The sequence below is a fragment of the Schistocerca serialis genome, chromosome 4 (assembly GCF_023864345.2).
Source record: "Schistocerca serialis cubense isolate TAMUIC-IGC-003099 chromosome 4, iqSchSeri2.2, whole genome shotgun sequence".
NCBI lineage: Eukaryota > Metazoa > Arthropoda > Insecta > Orthoptera > Acrididae > Schistocerca > Schistocerca serialis.
In genome coordinates, this window is record NC_064641.1 from 365,130,788 (window position 1) to 365,152,288 (window position 21,501).

At 38.0% G+C, this 21,501-nt stretch overlaps 1 protein-coding gene across 1 annotated transcript in view; it reads right to left on the reverse strand.

Moving 5' to 3' along the window:
• The window catches only part of LOC126474166 (intermembrane lipid transfer protein VPS13D), a 525,388-nt gene that overhangs the window by 133,388 nt on the left and 370,499 nt on the right, over positions 1–21,501 (reverse strand). The window contains exons 49-53 of the mRNA XM_050101624.1: positions 15,453–15,668; positions 15,078–15,302; positions 10,189–10,367; positions 9,963–10,107; positions 6,663–6,871 (exon numbers count right to left, since the gene is read on the reverse strand). Coding sequence (XP_049957581.1) covers positions 6,663–6,871; positions 9,963–10,107; positions 10,189–10,367; positions 15,078–15,302; positions 15,453–15,668 — 974 coding nt within the window. The remainder of the gene's footprint in view (positions 1–6,662; positions 6,872–9,962; positions 10,108–10,188; positions 10,368–15,077; positions 15,303–15,452; positions 15,669–21,501) is intronic.

A 21,501-nucleotide genomic window follows, 5' to 3' on the forward strand; every position in this document is an offset into this window, starting at 1 on the left:
CCTAGTGCCCGAACTGTCCACTTCTGAGCCCAAGATACCATTTGAGAATGGGAAGAGTTACCCCAAAATTTAATATCATATGTCTTAAGTGAATGAAAATATGCAAAGTAGACTACTTTCCATGTCGAACTATCACTCACTTCAAATACTATTTTAACAGTAAAAACAGCAGCATTAAGTCTTTGAACAAGTTCCTGAATGTGGACTTTACATGACAGTTTACTATCTGAACACTGACAGCAGTTTCCTATCTATCTGAACACCTAGAAATTTGAACTGTTCAATTTCACTAATCATATGCCCATTCTGTGTAATTAGAACATCAGGTTTGTGTGTGTGTGTGTGTGTGTGTGTGTGTGTGTGTGTGTGTGTGTGTTAGAAACTGTAAAAACTGAGTCTTACTGTGATTTAACATTAGTTTATTTTCTACAAGCCATGAACTTATGTCTTTAACTGCACTATTTGAAACAGTGCCAACATTGAACACAACATCCTTTATTAACAAGCTAATGTCATCAGTAAACAGAAATATTTTAGAATCACATGTACCACTAGAGCACACACCATTTATATAAATAAGGAAAAGGAGTGACTCCGGCACTGATCCCTGGAGCACACCCTCCACCTCTATTTAACCATACCCTATTCAGACCCCACAACACAGCCATTCTCAGTACTGTAGAGAATGACCTTTTGCTGTCTGTTCTTAAAGCAGGAGATGAACCAATTGTGAGTTACTCACTGTATTCTATACCGGTCCAACTTCTGGAGCAATATTTTGTGATCAACACAATCAAATGCTTTAGTTAAATCAAAAAAGACGCCTAGTGATCGAAAACTTTTATGTAATCAATCCAGTATCTCACAGAGGAAAGTAGCATTTTCAGCTGTTAAATCACTTGTAAAACCAAACTATACATCTGATAGCAAATTGTGTGCTATAAAATGATCAATTATCCTTACATACATAGCCTTTTCAAAAACGTTAGCAAACAATGGTGCCTACGTTATTTCTTTCTATAAAGCAGCTTTACTACTGAGTACTTAAATCATTCAGAAAACTGACCATTCCTAAAGGAAAAATTACAAATATGGCTAAGTACAGGGCTGATATGTGCTGCACAGTACTTTAATATTCTGTCAGATGCTCCATCATATCCATGAGCGTCTTTAGTCTTCAGTGACTTAACTACTAACTTCTCAGTATCACAGAGGATTAATTCAGACATCAGTCTCGGAAAGGCATTTTCCAATATAGTTATATGATTCCCAGTGGAAACTAATTTTTTATTTAATTCACCAGCAATGTTCAGAAAGTGATTCTTAAATACTGTACATATGTCTGACTTATCAGTGAGAGAAATATTTTTACTACATACTGACTTAATGTCCTCGACCTTGGCACTGCTGACCAAACACTTCCTTCATGATATTTTTATCCCACTAGTCAGCTACCCAGGCTGCCTTTTACTGCTAGTACTCTGTTTAGAATGTTCTAATGGAAATAAACTTTAAATAGCATGAGAAATGTGTTAAGGAAAGCATTATATTTCTCATCTATGTTATCAGCACTATAAACAATCTGCCACTCTTGTTCCTTAACGAGGTTTAAAAAGCTCTCTGTTGCTACTGGATTACCTTTTTTACATAGTTTGTAATTATATCTAACATTTTTTTGTGTACAAAAACCTTTTAGTGTTAAAATTTGTGTATCATGATCTGGAAGGCCGTTCACCCCTTTTACTAACAGATTGCCCACCTAGTAATGAAGAAGGAATAAAAATGTTATCTATGGCTGTACTACTGTTCCCATGCATCCTGGTTGGAAAAAACACAGTCTGCATCAGATCATATGTATTTAGGAGATTTCCAACATCGTTTTTCTTACACAATCACATATAAAATTAATTCTGAAGTCATCACAATAACTAATTTTTGGTAATTCCTATAAAGTGAAGCAAGAACCCTCTATAGCTTGAGCAGCTCTGAAGTCTGAGTTAGGAGATCTACAAACTACAACAATTAGAATTTTATTTTCACTAATTTTGCTGCCCCTGCACAACATTCAAACACCTGTTCAGTGCAGTGCTGTGATATGTCTACAGACTCAAATGAAATACTGTTTTTTGCATACATGGCTACTCCCCCCCCCCCCCCCCCCTCTGCAAAGAACTCACTGAAAAACAGCCTCCTAATGAAAATCTGAAAATCCTGGTAAATGCCTCTGAATTGTCAATTAATTTAAATGGTGCTCTGGTATACTAATAATGTCGGAGTCAACATCTATAAGCAGTTCACAAACTTTATCTCTAATACCTCTTATATTTTGATGAAATATGCTAATTCCTTAACTACTTGGATACCTGACCTTCTCTGAAGTTGGTTTTTTTGTTAGACACACTTCCTTCAAGTAGGAATACCTATCAGCTGACTTTAATCTTAAAAAAGGTGCATCTCTAACACCATCTACAACAGGAATTTTCCCACCAGTGATCCCACCACTGCCCACTACACTGCCACCTATAAGCATTGTCAATCTTCACCTCTCATACCTATTGAGACGTAGGCCATGCCTAGGAAAAACTGATCTATTGATAAGACTCAACTCGCACCACTTCAATGTGGACCAAGCCCACTACCATCTGTGCCTGCTCAAGCCCCATCTTAACACTCGTAACAGTGACATTAAGATGAGGCCGACCGTGATGCTGAAACAGTTGTACAAATGGCACATTTTCCCCCTGCGCTTGTCTCCCTCCACAACCTATCTAGTTCCTCCTTCGCATTCCGAACATGAAGGGCACAGATCTTAAGCTTCTCATCCTCTATTGACTTATTTCTGCTCCAAATTCTGCATTTCCATCAGAGGAATTTTCTAGAGTGCCCACTGGCTTCCCCACTACATCCCCCCCCCCCCCCAAAATGAAAATACTTTGAACAACCCTCACATCATAATCGACTACTCACAAACCTATGACAAAGCACACACTTCCCACTCATGGTGAAATGTTAGCAGTTACTGAAAAAACTAAATGCTTATGTGACCTAAGTTCAATTACTACAGTAGAAAGATTTAAATAACTAAAAATATTGATTCTGAAATTTGCTAAAGCAACTACTTCTATTAATAGTACTAAACTACAACTAACACCAATACCACAAGAACTTCACACAATTTCTTATCTACAAGCAAAAGTTCAAGTGTCCACTAGAACACAATGAAATTAAACACACTGAATGAAAATTTTTACTTAAATGTTTCACTATAAACAGTAAAAAATTGTGGCTGAAAACTACTGTACTAAACATGACTACATGCTGAAATCCTCATTCCGTCTTCAAGATGTAATGTTTTCCCAGTATTCATGATGGTAAATGCTTTGACAATTCCAATGAAAAGGACACTGATATTTTCACTAGCTATCTTTGTTCATTCGCAGCTTGAGCTGCATCTATCAAGAAGGGGTCACCATGGAAATACTAGACCTTCATCTTCCTTCATTCTTCCACAAACAAAGCTGATACTTTTATCTTTTTTTTTTTATTATGCTGTCCAACTACTAACAATTTCCAAGGTCAGTGTTATTAGTTCTCAAATTAGCACACATGAAGGTACTGATTTGAATAAAAGAGTGTTTTTGTTATGATTGTACTCGTGCAAAATCAGTTGTCAACTCTAGTTGCAGAATAGGTTTAATTATATCGTGTTTCAAAGTAGTCCCCACACATGCTTAATCAGATAAACAGCAATAGTGTGCTATTATAATATTATGGGTTATTTAACACAAAGAGAAATTCATCAAAACTTTGTGAAGGTTTATGCAGAGTGTGATCTTTAATTTTCAATAAATGGACAGCTGAATTAAAATGTATCTGTTCTCTTGGAGCAAGTTTATGTGGAAGAATTCCCAAAACTGCAATCACAAACGAAAACAAAGAGAAACAAAATTTGGTACTGAGCAATCAGTGATTAAAGGTATATGAAACAACTGAAGCCATTTGCAATTTAGTTACTAATGTTAATGTATGTAAAACCTAAAGCTTAGCTCATTTCATGTACAATACAGAAAGTGAAACCAACAAATAACTAGCAGATCTCAAACAAGTCACAGTTAATAACAAAAATCATAATACAATAACTGAAACACTATACAAGACATTTAAAAGAGGCATTAACATGAAAAAAAACTCTGTGAATGCAGTGAATAATGTACCGTAGAAAATAAGAGGGGCATGAAGGAAGTGGCACTTGGTTCTCCACATCAGCTTGGCTGCCTTTTTTGTACTGTGGCTACCTCCTCTCCCCCACTACGTTAGGCTCTATGTGCTGTCAACAACAGTGGCATTACTTGAAGCCCATAAGTGGCCATGGATTGGGAAATCTTAAATGACTGTGCAATATTCAAAATCGCTTATACCATAGGGTCCTTAACGTGAAGGCACTCTGATACACCTCCTTATTTGGGGCTGAATGAATGATCATGTCTCTGACTCTGTGTCTGCATAGGACACCTGGGGCATACCCATGATGAACTGACACTTACGACTGAAGCCATGAAGCTTGGCTGCCCAACTCCATACAATTGCTGTGGCTGTTTGTGACACTGGAATAATTCAACACACAGAGTGATAATATACATTTATCCATAATAAGAAAAAGGATCCTTACAGACCTATGTGATGCCCATCAGGAACACCACAAAATGCTGATGATGGACTTCTCTAAGCGTCTCAGTCTTCTGCATGTTCATCATGGCGGGGGACGAGAGAGGTGAAAAACCGATGGCTAAGCCTGTGTCAAAATAGCCAAGATTTGTTCCAAAACAGCCCTATGCACCTGTTGTTATTGCAGAAGTGATTGGAGTGAAGCCTAAGAGGTGAATAGCACAAAAACCACAGAATCTAAAACAATAATTCAACTCTCATTGTCACCACTTGTGTTCTGACTAGGGACACAAGGAAACATACAGCCATAAAAGAAACACAGTTTATACGGCCATAGAGTGACATCAACAAAGAGCACACTGAAACCACTTTACAAGTCTCGAACACATTTAAATCTGAGTAATCGGAGGCCCCTGCCTGCCCTTTTAAAGATGCTACCCATGTCAGGTACCACTGCTGTAGTGCCTCCCACACATGGTAGACCTGCTGATGGTATACAGTAACCAGGCTGCCCCTTGCGGCCACCTCGGGTAGTTGTAAGCTTGCCATTTGAATGTCAGCATGCACTACGTCTGCTGTAGTGGCCCGGCTTACATCCGCCGTGAGCCGTACATACTGTAACCAGCTGGTTACTACACAAACTGTTTGACCAAAGCCTCATAGATGTGGATAATGCTGACCGAGCACTGATGACAACGTGCAGACAATCAGGGAACTGATTCATGGCAATTGAATATTTTCTGATGGTGAGGATGTTCATACAGTGGTTCTCAAATGGTTCCATGGCCAAGGAGTGGACTTCTCTTGTCGGGGGATTGAAAGATTGGAAGAAGAAGAGTTGGAATATTTACAAAAACTGGGTGACTATGCTGAAAAATAATGTCATGTATCTGTGTCACTTTAAAGCGTAATGCAGAATTCGATGAAAGTTACTTGGCCTGATACAGTACAGTGTAACTTACATTTCGATGTCCCGCAATACGGTCAATATGAAATGAAATAACTGGGATATGGCACTTTTACCATTTGTAACATCTGTTTGCATCACTGTCATATAAAATACCATACAATTTAACTTTCACTCTAATTGTGTGATGTGAAATGGAAATGTGACAGCCACATCACAGAAATGTGTGAACGGACCAGAGCTGCTCACTGCCAGCACATGCTAGCTTCGACAGGTATCAGTCGGAATGCACATTTAGTGATAGGCTAAATTCTGGCAATGTGTGGTGCGCACAGGTGCATGTCAGCAAAAAGCAACATACCGTGTAAGCTGGGCTATGGTATGTTGCAGACACTTATCCCGGAGTCTGATTCTACAAGCCATGGACCACAGGGGCTGAGTTCAACAAGAGCTCCCCTATGACGCATATGGCAGTTTGGCTGGTGGTCTCCATTCATATTTGTTCCTGTTTCATCGCACCGCGAAGTACACGGCACCCTCGCAACAAAAAAGAAAGTTTAATTCATTCTAGACAAGCGTCCACTGTTCTCCCGCAACCACGAAATCTGTCAACGCATTCTCACGGCAGTGCACCAATGAAACTACTATGCAACACCGTTACCGTTATCGCCAGCTAATAGACACTGCAATCAGAATTTAGTTCGTCAAGTGTACATTTACACATTTGTGCTGATTAAATATATTCATGATAAATATTTACTTTCACAATGCCTGTCACCACAACCTACAACCTGAACGTAGTGCATGGAAGCAGCAATTAAGTCGGCTCTCTATACAACTGACATTTAAGCATTCCCGCTTCAAAGGGAATCATAAACACTTTTTTCCTATTTTATATAGATCAATGAGGATTGGATTAGATTATTAATAATAAAAGCCAAGAAATCTTGATGGTTACTTGATTAATTTATCAAGATAACAAAGATTAATTCCATTCTAAAAGTTAACATAGTAAAAAGAACATGTAAGATACAATAATTATTTTATCATTGTACATTATATACTGATATTTTTGAAATATTACACTTACTTCTCAAAGGTGCCAGTGAATGCGATGTATATAAAATTTTCATAAGTCAGTCCTCGACCAGGTCCTAGAGTTGCCATTTCGTAGACACAAGATGCACCTCCAGGTGCAACTAGATTTATGTAATGGGGCTGAGTGGGTTCATCCCAAGCATAAGCAATACATGTTCTTGGTCTCACTACAGTCTGCAGGATTTCGTCACTGATGCAACTCTGTTAAAATAAATGTGAAACTTCTAGTTCAGTAGCAGATATCTGTTACACAAGCCAATAACAGTTTTCACAAAGTTCTCTTCTACTTTGTTTACAAATCTTTTGGAGATCTGACTGTCCATTACGATCTTAATTTGTAGTTCCCTTACAAGGAAACATTCCTAGAGTGTGTATGTAGAGAGGGAAAAATAATACAATACATTTTTTTTTTTCATTTTTGCCCAATTTCAATTTCATATCCCAAAAGGTAATTTGGCATTTAGGTTTACAGGAAATATCTGCTAAACCACGAAATTTGAAAACCGTTTTTCATATGGAAGATGAAATGCAATTAACTTTCTTGAATTTTTGCAAAATAACCACACCATCATTAATTAATTTTGAAACATGAAAGCTTTTGATATAACACAAATTCAAGACGCTTTCATGCCACTACCATTGATGTGTAATAAAGCTGATTTCTGAAGCACAATTTTTTGAAAATAAACTGAAAACCTGGCTGTCTGAGTATTTTCAACATACCAAATTAAAATAGCAAAGCATTCACTATTATTCTAATTATTTCTTTTACTTATACTGTATCTGCTTTATGTTTTAAATAGTGTTTTCATATTTTAAATTCATTTTTTTTACATGCATGTTTTTTGTTACTTGATAGTTGTGAGTACAGTAACTCATTATAATGATACACATCATTGCAATAATGATAATCTGAAAATAAATGCTTGAAACTTTGCGAAGAGAACTGATACTAGTGACTGCAGTTTGAGTATACTGTTCCTCAATTGGAGATTATGATGTCAGTTATTCAGCAGAACTAGATCTGAAAATTTTCTCATGAAGTTCTTCCAAGATAAAAAGCCATATACATCCAACAGCTGCACCTGTCCTGTTGACACTTTTGGGATCACCAAATGGAAAAGTTCTTTGTCCTCGTGTATGACACTCAGAACAATTCTTTCACACTGACCACCCCAGGAATCTAAAAATAATACAGATTTTTTTTCCTGCAGTGGTGATGTGGTCAGATGTTAGATTACCACATTTCAATGCCATCACATGACCATTTGGGGCTTCAAAAAGAGATTCTCAAATTCTTGGTACCAACTCTCCATTAGTTTCTTTTAAAACTACGAAAATGGGAGTGGTGAGTGTGAAAACACAGTTTGGAGCATCGTACATGAGGACAAGGAACTTGTTCATCCAGTGATCTCTAACTGGTTGATGGGGCTGCTGGACATATATGGCTTTCAATATTGGAAGAATTTGTGAGATTTTCAGACTGTTCTGCTGAATGATTATGATGTCAGCCTCCACTTGAGAAACAATATAATCAAGCTGCAGCTACCAGTAAATAAACAATTCTCTTCACCATGGTTTTACAATGTGCTCAAATATGCTTGGTACAAATCTGGATATTTGGAGGACCACCTGTCACAATTTGAAATCCTGCTGAATTTTGTTTTAGAGTGTGTTTCCCGTCACGTGTATTATGTGAAGAAATTTCATTCATTCAGTGTCCTTGGCATAAAAAAAGTTGTGTTTCAAACTTTTTTTTTTTCCAAATTATCATTACTGTAACAATTTAGTATCATAATAATGTGTTACTTATTGTTTTCAATTAACAAAATACATGTATGTGAAATGGTAAAAAAAATTAATAATAATGACATTGTTTCTTTTTAAGGTATATCTTTATATTATTATTATTATTATTATTATTATTACTGTTGTTGTTGTAAAGCAGGTTATTTGTGTAATAACCTGCATAATCAGGGAATTTTCAGCTAGATACCAGACAACTGCCATACACTCTTCAACAACCAAAAACAACAATTTCTGCAAGAGTTGGATATTGAGCTAAGTTCTGTAATAGATTCCTATTTTATCAACAGTAATACCATGGATTTCATTAGGGTGACAGCATGTGCCAAACATTTCACAAAACTGTAGCTCAGTTTTAAATGAGATGCTCACCAAAAGGCAGAAGCGCTGCATCATTGATAGGCATACAAACCAAAGATTGGATAGTGGTAGAGTGAGGGATAGAGAGAGGTGGGAGGCAGTGAGGGGGTTCACATTGTTTTTGGCAACAGTTTGGTGATGGCCATTCACTCTAGTTGACAACTGATTGTTGTCATACCAACGTAAAACAGTGTGCAGTAGTGTAATGGATCCTTACAGCACATCCGCCACTCCCATAACCTTCCTGGCCTAAACCTAAGGTAACTGCCCCCCCCCCCCAAATCCCCACCCAAGAGCGTGTTCGCGTGCCCAGCGGTATGCCACCTGCCCCCTCTGTCTGCACCCGTAGCTAGCCCACAGGCATCTCCACACTCTCCCACAAGCCAATACACATTTCCCTCCAATCCCCTCCCTGCCTCCCACCTCTCTCCATCCGTCACCCCACACTACCCCATACCCACACCTCCCCCCAGTACAGTCACCATGGGACAATAAAGAGCGGGCAGTTAACTGAGCACAATGTAGGGAGACAAGCATGTGCCTATGAGTAGTGAGTGAGCGAGTGAGAGTGTGAGTGTGAGAGAGAGAGTGAGTGAGTGAGTGAGTGAGAGAGAGAGAGAGAGAGTGTGTGTGTGTGTGTGTGTGTGTGTGTGTGTGTGTGTGTGTGTGTGTGTGGGCGCGCGCGCGCGTGCGTGCGTGTGTGTGTGTGTGTTTCCTACATCTAGATACAGGAAATACATTTTTAAAGGTAGCATAACTCCATACATTTTGCTTGTGCGCCTATCGACAAAAGAGCACTTCTGCCTTTCGGTGAGTAGTCTCCTTTATTCGTAAATAACTCATAGTTTTCAACCAGAACTTTCCATACAATACTGTAGCTCAGTTTTATCACAACCAGCTACAAATCTGCTACATATGGCAGATTATTAGTAAGAGGACCAACCTGCATGAAGTAATGACTTTGTTCCTATGAGAAACAAATGACAGATGAGTTCAAGTTATACTATCAACTGTTCACTTCTCTCTCAGCCCTAAGTCTTGTGTGTTACCAGAAGACACTGCGCAGAATTTTATAAGAGATGTCAAAATAGGAAATAAATAGATTTGGAAATAGTCTGATACAAACCTGATAAAACTGCATGGATACCTCTGACAAATTGTCAATGCGTATTGGTGGAGGCATTGTATCAGCATCTGTGAATACAACACAGTATGTGGCACCTTTCAAAACTACTTCCACACGCAGCAGGTACATTTTACTGCTTACATCTCTGAAAAAATAAATTGCAATAACTACAGGCTTAAGTTACTTGGAACAAAATGGGTATAAATCACATTTTCACATTTTATACCTTATATTTACATGCAGAGAATAACTGATATCTATCTGGAATCCTCCAGACCACAAAGAGCCTGAAACATTAGGTAAACGAACACAAAGTAACTGGTCTTTGTCGAGCCGAGGCCAATGCCATGCTAAATTGCAATCAGGCACAGTCCTCAGGTAAGTTGCTTCAGCTCCAGGATCAGTCTAAAAGAAAAGGAGGAACTATCAGTGCCAATCACAAGTGAGAAGACGAAGAAATGTTTCAATTAGCCCAATATCCTGTTGTTTTAATTATACTACAAGGATAACAGTAACCAAAAAATAAAATATAAGAATTACTAATAATTTCATCATAGTTTTCTGCAATCAGAATTTGTGCTGAGGGTACTAAAACAACCTAAAAACTTGGAGGAGCACTGAAATACTAATACAAACATTTCTATTCAACTGAAACACACAGTTTACAGTATCCAAGTTACAGATATCAAACTTTTTATATTGATGTTTAAAGTAGTTATAACTGTAAAGAATTCAGTTTAGTCCTTCTGCCACTACTTCTATCAATGAAAACTTGTTGCAGAAAATGAGTTGCATTCTATTTTATGCTACAGTTCTTATTCCTATACGACTTACAATCTGTATCTGGAAGGGAAAGGAATAAAGTACACAGATTCCACACTTTACGAGAGCCAGCATCAGTAGGTATTTACTTTCAGGCTAGGAAAATACCTTTATGAACAAGTTAATCCTTTTAGTACTAAATGTGATTCAGTCATCACAACAATTTCCATAAAAAGTGTAAGTTATGAAATAATGAGATGTGGTGTCCTATACTTCCAAATCAAGGCAAATGTTATAGTGTTTCTGTACTGTGAATACAAAGCAAGGTCAAAGCATGGCTCTAAGGCACTTCTTTCAGTTTATATGTTGTGCAAGGACTGTTGTAACAGTCAAACAGCCATATTGTTATGTTTATGCCTGCAAGATATTATCAACAGCAAGGATGTTAGTTCAAGGAAGGAAGGGAATCGACTGTGCCCTTTCGAAGGAACTATCCCAGCATCTGCTTGGAGGAATGTACAGAAATCAGGGAAAACGTAAATCTGGATGCTGGATGCGGGATTGAACCATCATCCTGCCGAATGTCAGTTCAGCATGTACACAATATTAGTTTAAGTTAGCACTATTTTGATTACATGAAAATTAACTTGAGTTATGATGTATTTTCGTTTTGCAGAGGCTGTATCCAGTTTTGAAATAGTTATTGTTGATAACAACTAGTCATTTTATTATTTAAGACATGTTTGCCCACTGGGAAGAAACTAAGGCACACTACAAAAAACAACTTTCATTGGCAACAAATATGCTGAATTCTGCTTTTATTATAGAAACAGGTTGTATCACTGAAGTATAGAATAATATTTGTTGGTTTTCTGAACCAGAGTTTAAAACTTCATTTACATGATTTAGCACACCTAATTACCAAAGAAGACAATATACATGCTCTGTATTTTTTCTATGAGTGACAATAGCTTCCAAACTATACAGAAACTGATATTATTCTTTTTAATGTTGTTGAGCAGTTCTGGAATACAGTAAAGATATAAGGGGGACTTCCAAAAGTGAGTTATGCATTATTATGGCAAGCAAAGTAACTTTTATCGAATGCTGCAATACACTTCAAAGTGACATGGATACATGACACTACTTTTCAATATAGTCCCTAAATCCTTGTACACAACAGTTCAGAATGTCCTCCCAATCATTCAGTTCCATGACAATAGAAATCTGCTCCTTGGTCACTGAGTCATTTGAGAACCACTTTGTGAATGTCTTCATAATTGGGAAATCTGCGCGAACTGCAAATCAGTTCCTTGGTTGCCTGCAATCGTTGTCTGTGGCCAATGTTGATGGACTTCATTCCCAATCAACATAACCCACCTCTTGTGGCCTTTGTCACATTTTTGGCATCATTTCATAACTGATGGACATGACACTGAATTTGGCCCATATAACACCAGAATTTCACAGTGAATCTACGTGCAGTTTAGACATTTTGGCACAAGGATCGCACTGTTCCACAAACTTCCACTTTGGAGTACATCTCACTCCCACACTGAGAAGAATCTGTTATCCATATCACAGTAGAACAGTCTCTGCAAGAAATCCAGAACATGAATTCTTTTCTGAAGTGTCACATTTGTTGCAGAGCTGTGTTAAAGCGAGACACTTTATTTTTGAAGCCCCATCACAAATTCAGTGTGGCACTGGAAAAGGGAAATCTGAAAGTAGTAGTGGGAACCCTAGGAGTTAGTAGAAAAAGGGGAGTGGCCTTTCTCTGTGCCAAGCTCCTTATCATTTAATAAGTCCATCACAAAACAGTGAACAGGTTAACACAATGTACATTTGCCATGAAGGCATTTCACAAGAATAGTGGCAGTCAGATAACTGCTCAAACAGAATTCCAAATCATTAAAATTTAAGCATCACAGTCACATTCCATCTTACCACATGAAGACAAGGGTTGAGAATTTAGAGGAGGCATGTTCAGCTCTAAAAAAGAACCACATGGTGGTCAGTGCACTTATAAAATCCCAGAAAATATTGAAGGACTATTAGCATGAACTGGAAGGAAACCACTGTGATCAGCAAAGAAACTAAAAAGAACAATCATCTATTGTATATTCCACAGTGATTTGAAGTTCCACTTTTATCCAATTCAAGTAATACAGGAAGTGAAACTGTTTGACAGGTCTTCATTAAGCACATGTTTTCACAACATGGCTACATTCATTGGCCCCAAGACCACCACATTTGTCAGTGTGAAATGCTTCTTTGTGGGGCTATTTCAAATGCACAAAGTATACACCACTTGCCCAATGACAACCTCTAAGTTGAAAACTATGATTCGAGAAGTAATTGCTGTAATTTCTATGGATTCATTCAAAATAATCCTTCACTCCCAGGAATACATACATTTGAATGACCATCATCTTAAGGATCTTTTCTAGACACAAACTTTCGGTGTTGTGACCCTTAAGGTTGTGGAATTTACTGTCTGCTTTCAACAATACAGCCTGTATATTAATTTTCTTCCCTTTTGGGGAAGTTAGTTATAAGTTCCCTATTTCCTCATGGACTTCATTTCAAGGCGGTAACTAACTCAGCTGCATGTTGGCTTCCACCAGTCCACATGATTACTGCTGTTGCTACACGTCCTATGCAACACATCATAGTCTAGAAACACTAGATTAAAGATAAGTACTTTCTCTCTCTCTCTCTCTCTCTCTCCCTCTCTCTCAATTCTTAACTTTGCAAGTGAATTATGCACATCTGTGCTGCTGTCATTGTCTTTTGTCTATCTGCTTTATAAACAGCACAGCCCCTGCATACCATTTCTATTGAATCTTGCAAACATTTTTAATTCCGAAAAATACACCTTCTTCCTTCAGCCTGTATGTCTTCATGGACAGCTAACTAATCTATTCACTTCCACGGGTTTCTTTATGTAAGCCCTAATGATAATTCCAGTGGGACAATGTACCACTGTTGCATTTGTTCCTTTCCATCAATCCAGCCAGTGCCGGGTCGGGACACGTACAGTGCTTCACCAATTTCACGGAGAGACCTGTTATTGTGATGAGGTTGCCACTCTTCTCTCTCTCTCTCTCTCTCTCTCTCTGTGGGAACAATCTGTGTTTCCCTTCTGCCTGCATACAGTGTAACGATGTGGTCAAATGTGACAACATTTTTCAATGTTTGTGCATCATGTATCTGAAGCAGGACATGGGAACCAGCCCAGTATTTACCTAGGAGGATGTGGAAAACCACCTAAAAACTACAGCCATGGTGGCCAGCACACCAGCCCCTATCATTATGCCATGAGTCAGATTCAATCTGCTGCCGGTGCACATCACCATGTAACAGCAGCAAGTGCTTTAATGCATTCTGCTATCAGAGATGATACCAATGTTGCAGTCTTCCTCTACAATTCTGTCCTACATTAAACTTTTGTATCACTTTCTATGTTCCTCACTTATTACACAACTAAGAAACAGTGAACAATGGTTCATTTTTGTACATTTTTGCTTTTTGATAGTAGCATTTCCTTTCTGAAACCAGAAAACAAGAACACAATAGTTGAAGCCTCAACAAATACAAATAAGCTGAAAACATCATACTCAACTTCACACAATCAAAATATTTCTCTAGTCCTAAATCACCATAATTTTAGCTATGGTGCCTCTTAATTATCCCATCCAATATAAACAATGAAGCACATTAACTTTATTACTCAAGTCTAGCACTTGGATATTTAGTTGTCCCTTTTCTGATTAACAGTATTGTGACTGAAAGCTTACTATTTTAAAAACAACGCCTGAACAAAATTGTAACAGGCATAATTAGATATCACAATAATCACAGACTTGTGAAAGAGCTAGTCCTCTTATAAAGAAAAAAAATTAGAAAGGAAGAAGTGAACATTCATGATGTTTAAAGCATAAATATATACATATAAGATATAAGAGAATGAGGTCTTTAGGTATGGAACAAAGAATCGGTTTCGACAAGGATGTGGAAAGAAATTGAACACATCTTTTTGAAATAAACCATCACTGCATTTGTCTTAAGCAGTTTAAGGAGATATGGAAAAAATCCAGCTACACAGTGATTTTAATACAATTCCTTCTAAATGACGCCACAGCTTTAGCCACTGTAGCACCTTGTTCAGTTAGTAGTCTTGGGTTGTGTTCATCAGCACAGGGCTATATTTGTAAATGCATCACCGTTCTGTAACACAGTATTTAAGTATTTCCAAAAACTATGACAAGGCATATGTATGTTAACACATGGTAGCAGTTATTTTGGCACCATAGATATCAATTTACTGACAACATCTTAATTGGTACCTACCGTACCACCTGTGAAGCATTTTTGGGCAAAAAGGAGATGATGACTTGACATATTGTGAAGTTGGTATCTTGGAGATAAAGTAACTATGTGTGTAACTCTGTGACGGCCACGACCAGGGCGAACTTCGATACCAATTAAATACACAAGATCTGGGCTGTTGCTTCTCAGAGCAACTCTCAGTCTGCGCACTTGTAGGCCTTTCTGAAGGTGGAAGTGATTGCACCACTGTAAAATAAATGACATAATAAAAAAGAAAATTCATTGCTCAAGATTCAGCAATATACTGGAAAGTTATAAGAACTTGTGATTGCTTTTATATGAATTCTTTTTCATCAAAACAAACATTTTCAGTGACAAAATGTAAATTCTGCTTACATGTGGAATTCCTTCTGGGTGTACTTTATTGCCAATCCTTGCAACAACTGTTGGAGTAGTTTCATGATCTGCAAAGGAAAACATAAGTGGTGCCACCATGCGTGCCATTTCGTGCTCATCAAATTGCCCAGCTGTGTCTGTTGCAACTCCTTCCTGTCGAAATACTAGAGGGAGACCAGTTCTATTGTAGATCCAGAAAGGTACTGATACAGAAACCTAAAAAAGAAAGTAAAGTATGCCATTTCAAGGAAAATTCACCAAATATCTTTATACTGGATTTTTAGCATTTACAGTAGTGAGGGTAATTCATGTGAAAAGTTAAACTATATGAACAGTTTCTTCCATATCTTTTTCCATCACCACAGTCTCCCAAATAATTTCCTTTAGATCATTTTTCTTGGCTTTGTTGTGGAACAGACACATTTTAGATTATTTATGTACATCATTCTCAGGTCTGAATAACTCCCATTTCACATTACTACTTTGACCTTAACCAAGTGTAGCCAATCAGATGTAGGATTTTGAGGCATATATGTCTTAAGATAAAAACTGACAAATGGCATGTGTATATCAATATTACATTCAAACTATATGAAGCAACAAACCTATGAAATAGGATGGCACATATGTAAATGTTTGTTTGAACTGTATAAACAGAGAGCTATTAATTGAGTTTAAATTGCCAAGCTATTGATAATATAATGACTGTTAGTCTTAACTGAATACAATATTGGAAAATGTTGGCTGGGATACACATAATCAATTAGTTACTATAAAGTGAGATGTTGCTCAGCGGCTAGGTATATAAACAAAAACTTTATCACACACACACACACACACACACACACACACACACACAGAGAGAGAGAGAGAGAGAGAGAGAGAGAGAGAGAGAGAGAGAGAGAGAGAGAGAAAGGGGGGAGCGTAATTAGGTTACATTGGTCCAGACTGTGCAGTCCAACCAGATGACAAGTTGTATAGTGTAGAGAGTGTGGTAAACAAGGAAAAGGCAAATGAAAGGAAGGATGAAAGGAAACATAACATTTTGCACTCTCTTAAGAGAAATCATAAAAAATTAGTTCCTCAATGATTTGCATATGAATAATTTGAAGCAAAGACAGCCGAAAAAATAGATGCCCGAAATAATGTGACAATTAGCTTCTGACATCTCTGGAAGTAATTGTGGGATACACTTGAAAGTTTGCATGTAATAACTTACCAATACAAGGTCGTAGCATATAAAATGTCATTCTCCTACTGCTTTCCAATAGTTTACAAATTGAGAGGAAGAAGGTGCTTATAACAGTTTTCACAACGAAACTTTGTCTCGAAACCTGACAGAAAATCCAAAGAGATTCTGGTCGTATGTGAAGTATGTTAGTGGCAAGAAACAATCAATGCCTTCTCTGTGCAATAGCAATGGAGATACTGTTGAAGACAGTGCTGCCAAAGCAGAGTTACTAAACACAGCCTTCCAAAATGCCTTCACAAAAAAAGAAGTAAATATTCCAGAATCTGAATTAAGAACAGCTGCCAACATGAGTAACATAGAAGTAAATATCCTCAGAGTAGTGAAGCAACTTAAATCACTTAATAAAAGCAAGTCTTCTGGTCCAGACTGTATACCAGTTAGGTTCCTTTCAGATTATGCTGATGCATTAGCTCCATACTTGACAATCATATACAACTGTTCGCTCACAAAAGATCTGTACCCAAAGACTTGAAAGTTGCACAGGTCACACCAATATTCAATAAAGGTAGTAGGAGTAATCCACTTAATTACAGGGCCATATCATTAACATTGATATGCATCAGGATTCTGGAACATATACTGTGTTCGAACATTATGAATTACCTCGAAGAAAACAGTCTATTGACACACAGTCAACATGGGTTTAGAAAACGTTATTCCTGTGAAACACAACTAGCTCTTTATTCACATGAAGTGTTGAATGCTATTGACAAGGGATTTCAGATTAATTCCGTATTGCTGAATTTCCAGTAGGCTTTTGACACTGTACCACACAAGCGACTTATAGTAAAAATGCATGCTTATGGAATATGGTCTCAGTTATGTGCCTGGATTTTTGACTTCCTGTCAGTGAGGTCACAGTTCGTAGTAACTGACGGAAAGTCATAGAGTAAAACAGAAGTGACTTCTAGTATTCCACAAGGTAGTGTTATAGGCCCTTCACTGTTCCTTATCTATATAAATGATTTGGGAGACAATCTGAGCTACCATCTTAGATTGTTTTCAGATGACACTGTCATTTATCAACTAATAAAGTCATCAGAAGATCAAAACAAACTGTAAAATGATTTAGGAGAGATATCTGAATTGTGTGAAAATTGGCAGTTGACCCTAAATAACGAAAAGTGTGAGATCATCCATATGAGTGCTAAAAGGAATCCGTTAAACTTTGGTTACAAGATAAATCAGTCAACTAAATACCTAGGAATTGCAATTACGAACAACTTAAATTGGAAGGAACACACAGAAAATGTTGTGGGGAAGGCTAACCAAAGACTGTGTTTTATTGCCAGGATACTTAGAAAATGTAACAGATCTACTAAAGAGACTGCCTACACTACACTTGTCCGTCCTCTTCTTAGAATACTGTTACGCAGTGTGGGATCCTTACCAGATAGGACTGATGGAGTACATCGAAAAAGTACTTTTTGTATTATCGCAAAATATGGGAGAGAGTGTCACTGAAATGATACAGCATTTGGGCTGGACGCCATTAAAGGAAGGCGTTTTTAAAACTCAATAATGACTTTCTTTCTTTCCTCTTCAGCTGAGATGTACTAGCCATAAGCAATAGTTTAACTGCAGTTTTTAAACAAAGATAATTTATATGGAATAATATTCATATAATTAATACACTTTTAAATACTAAGTATTTTCAAGTTTGTGATTTATAAAACGCAATAAAATTTAATTTCAGTGCTAGGTTAAAAACAAAGATTTCCCTGAGGGCTTTTACTTCTTCTTCTTCTTCTTCTTCTTCTTCTTCTTCTTCGAGTCACATGGACTTTATATCACTTGCTAGACATCAAAATTTTTAATACTGCCTTCCCCACAGAGTACTAAACAATTATTGTATAACATAATAAAAGATGTTAGATTTAATTTGAATACCATTTTCAATGCAGCTCTACCCGGTCATATTTTATTAGTGGCTTATATATGCTCACACAGCAAAACCAAATATAATTTTTAGGTGGTTTAGCATTTAGAACATTGTCTTTCTAATGAAAATAACTTAACATAGTTCGCAGAAGACTCTTTTTTATAAATGCAGGGCAAAAATAGCCACTTTTGGTGTTCTTAGAAAAATCGTCAACTTTGCCCTAATTTTGCAAACAATTAAAAGCTAAACATCAGATTTTTTTTCAAGTCACTATTTTTTTCAGCAGAATCTGCTGCAAATTATCCATAAGCAAATCACAGATGAAGTCTTTTTTCATAATTTTGCTTAAGACAGCGCAAAAAGTTGTGCAAGGTGACCTAATTTTCTTTTTACTTCAAGAAAAGGTTACCAGAGATGACATGACTCAAAGCTGTTGAAAATGCACAGGTGGACTGTAGATAGCTGCACTGTATTTCCGGAAGTACTGAATTAATGACCGTGAAACTTTACCAATGCTCACTGGAAATGAGTGATTGTTCATAGTAAATTACATCAAAGTCCCTGATCGTCCTGTGGAAACCGCTACACCAATTGGAGTGGAATGACGAAGAGACAATGTCCAAAGGTACTGCCTTACCAAAGAATATGTTAGAGAGAAAGTTTACACAATCATTTAAGTCAACCATGTTTTTGCTCAGCAATATTATCTGTCACTGAGCAGTTATATATCTCCTTCATCTCAATATGGTGGCAATTAATGCAAGTGGAGAGCTAATTAGCAGTTTTTGCACATAAAAAGGTGTGAAGGAGATGCAATAGAGTTAGTACACAGTAGCTGCTTTCAGAAGTGGCTCTGCCTCTGATGGGGTAGGACAAACTGGGCACAAGGCACAGTAAGAGGTAAGGTGAAAGAGGGTATTCTTTTGCAATTGGTAATTATTATTGTTTAGTATTAGGAGAATGGGAGGATATAAGATATTTGTTCGTAGACCAGGTCTGAATCACCGTGCATGGCTGTGACGATCTTGGCAATGTCTTAAGCATGCTGGGATAAGGACTGCCAATCAGTGCAGACAAGCCATCTACAGACAGCAAGACTGTAAAGCAGAGAATCTTTGGTGTGGAAGTAATGGTATACTATATTATAGTGAGAACTGTAGGTTTGATATGAATAGACATTTTTATCCAGCCATCAATCAAGTAAAGATCGGTGGCTAGGAAGGTAGGTTGTAGAACCAAAAAGGTGCAGGTGAAACAGATGGGATCAGGAAGTGTTAAGGGAATAGTGTCTTGCCCAAATCCAGTTCATGATCATAGCATCAGTTACCTTGGGTTAGATTTTGGGTTTAAGATTTGATATGGCTATGAGGGACTACTCCAGACAGTCCATAATTGGGGCTCAGATGTTTAGATGATAAAAATCAGGAATTTATCTACTTTTTATGTTCTAAATATACTTTAATAATGCGAAAAACAAGTAAAAATAACAATATTATGAAAAGGGTAGTTGCTAGTCACCATATAGTGGAGATGCTGAGTAGCAGGTAAGTACAACAAAAAGACTGTCGGAAAGTAAGCTTTTGGCCAACAAGGCCTTTGTCAAAAATAAACACACACACGCACACGCATGCAAATGCAACTCACATACACAAGATCACAGTCGCTGTCAGCTGAAACCAGAGTGCGAGAAGCAGTGCATGAGGGGCTAGGCAACTCGATGTAGCATATATTGCAGGGTGAGTTCCCATCTGTGCAGTTCAGAAAAGCTGGTGTTAATGGGAAGGATCCAGATGGCACAGGCTGTGAAGCAGTCTTTGAAATGAAGAACGTCACATTGGACGGCGTGTTCGGCAATAGGGTGGTCCAGCTTTTCTTGGCCACAATTTGTCGGTGCCCATTCAAGTGGAGAGACAGCTTGTTGGTTGTGCTGCCCACAATGCTGCATTCTATGTGGACATGACAACCAACAGGCTGTCTGTCCACATGAATGGCCACCGACAAACTGTGGCCAAGAAACAAGTGGATCTTTCTGTTGCTGGGCATGCAGCCCAACATGACATCCTCCATGTTGTCATGTCCATAGAATGAGGTACAGTGGTTGCAGTTTAACTTGTAGATCACATGACTGGTTTCCCAAGTAGCTCTGCCTTTGACAGAATAGGTGGTGTTTGTGACCGGACTGGAGTAGACGGTGGTGGGAGGATGTACAGGACAGGTCTTGCATCTAGGCCTATTACAGGGATATGAGCCATAAGGCAAGGGGATGGGAGCAGGAATTGTGTAGGGATGGATGAGGATATTGTGTAGGTTCAGTGGGCAGTGGAGTAAAACTGTGAGAGAGGTGGTAAGGATAGTAGGTAAGGCATTTCTCATTTAAAAGCACGATGAGAGGTAGTTGAAACCCTGACAGAGAATATGATTCAGTTGCTTCAGTCCTGGATGTACTGAGTTACAAGGGGAATGTTCCTCTGTAGCTGGACATTGGGTCTTTGGGAGATGTTGGATGATTGGAAAGATAAGACACAGGTGACTTGTTTTTGTACAAGGTTGGGAGAGTAATTATGGTCTGTGGAGGCATCAGTGAGACCTTCAAGCTGGATTGCTTGTAACTACAGATGTGAATAACTTGGGGGGGGGGGGGGGGGGGGCACTGTCACAAGGGGTAGAGTACCAGTGGTTACAAGTGACAGATTAGCAGTTTTTTAGGGTAGAGAGGGCAGAAACAAAAGATGTTCAGAGACAGGCTGAAAATGACATTCACATTGATGAAGCAGGCAACCAGAAAGCAAATTTTAATGTACACAATTCATGCTGACAGCCTCTGATTGAAACTAGAGATAATCAAAAACTGGCAGGAAAATTACGTTCATCCAGTTGTCATTCAGCCAGTGCACAAAATTAGTTATCGTTATTGC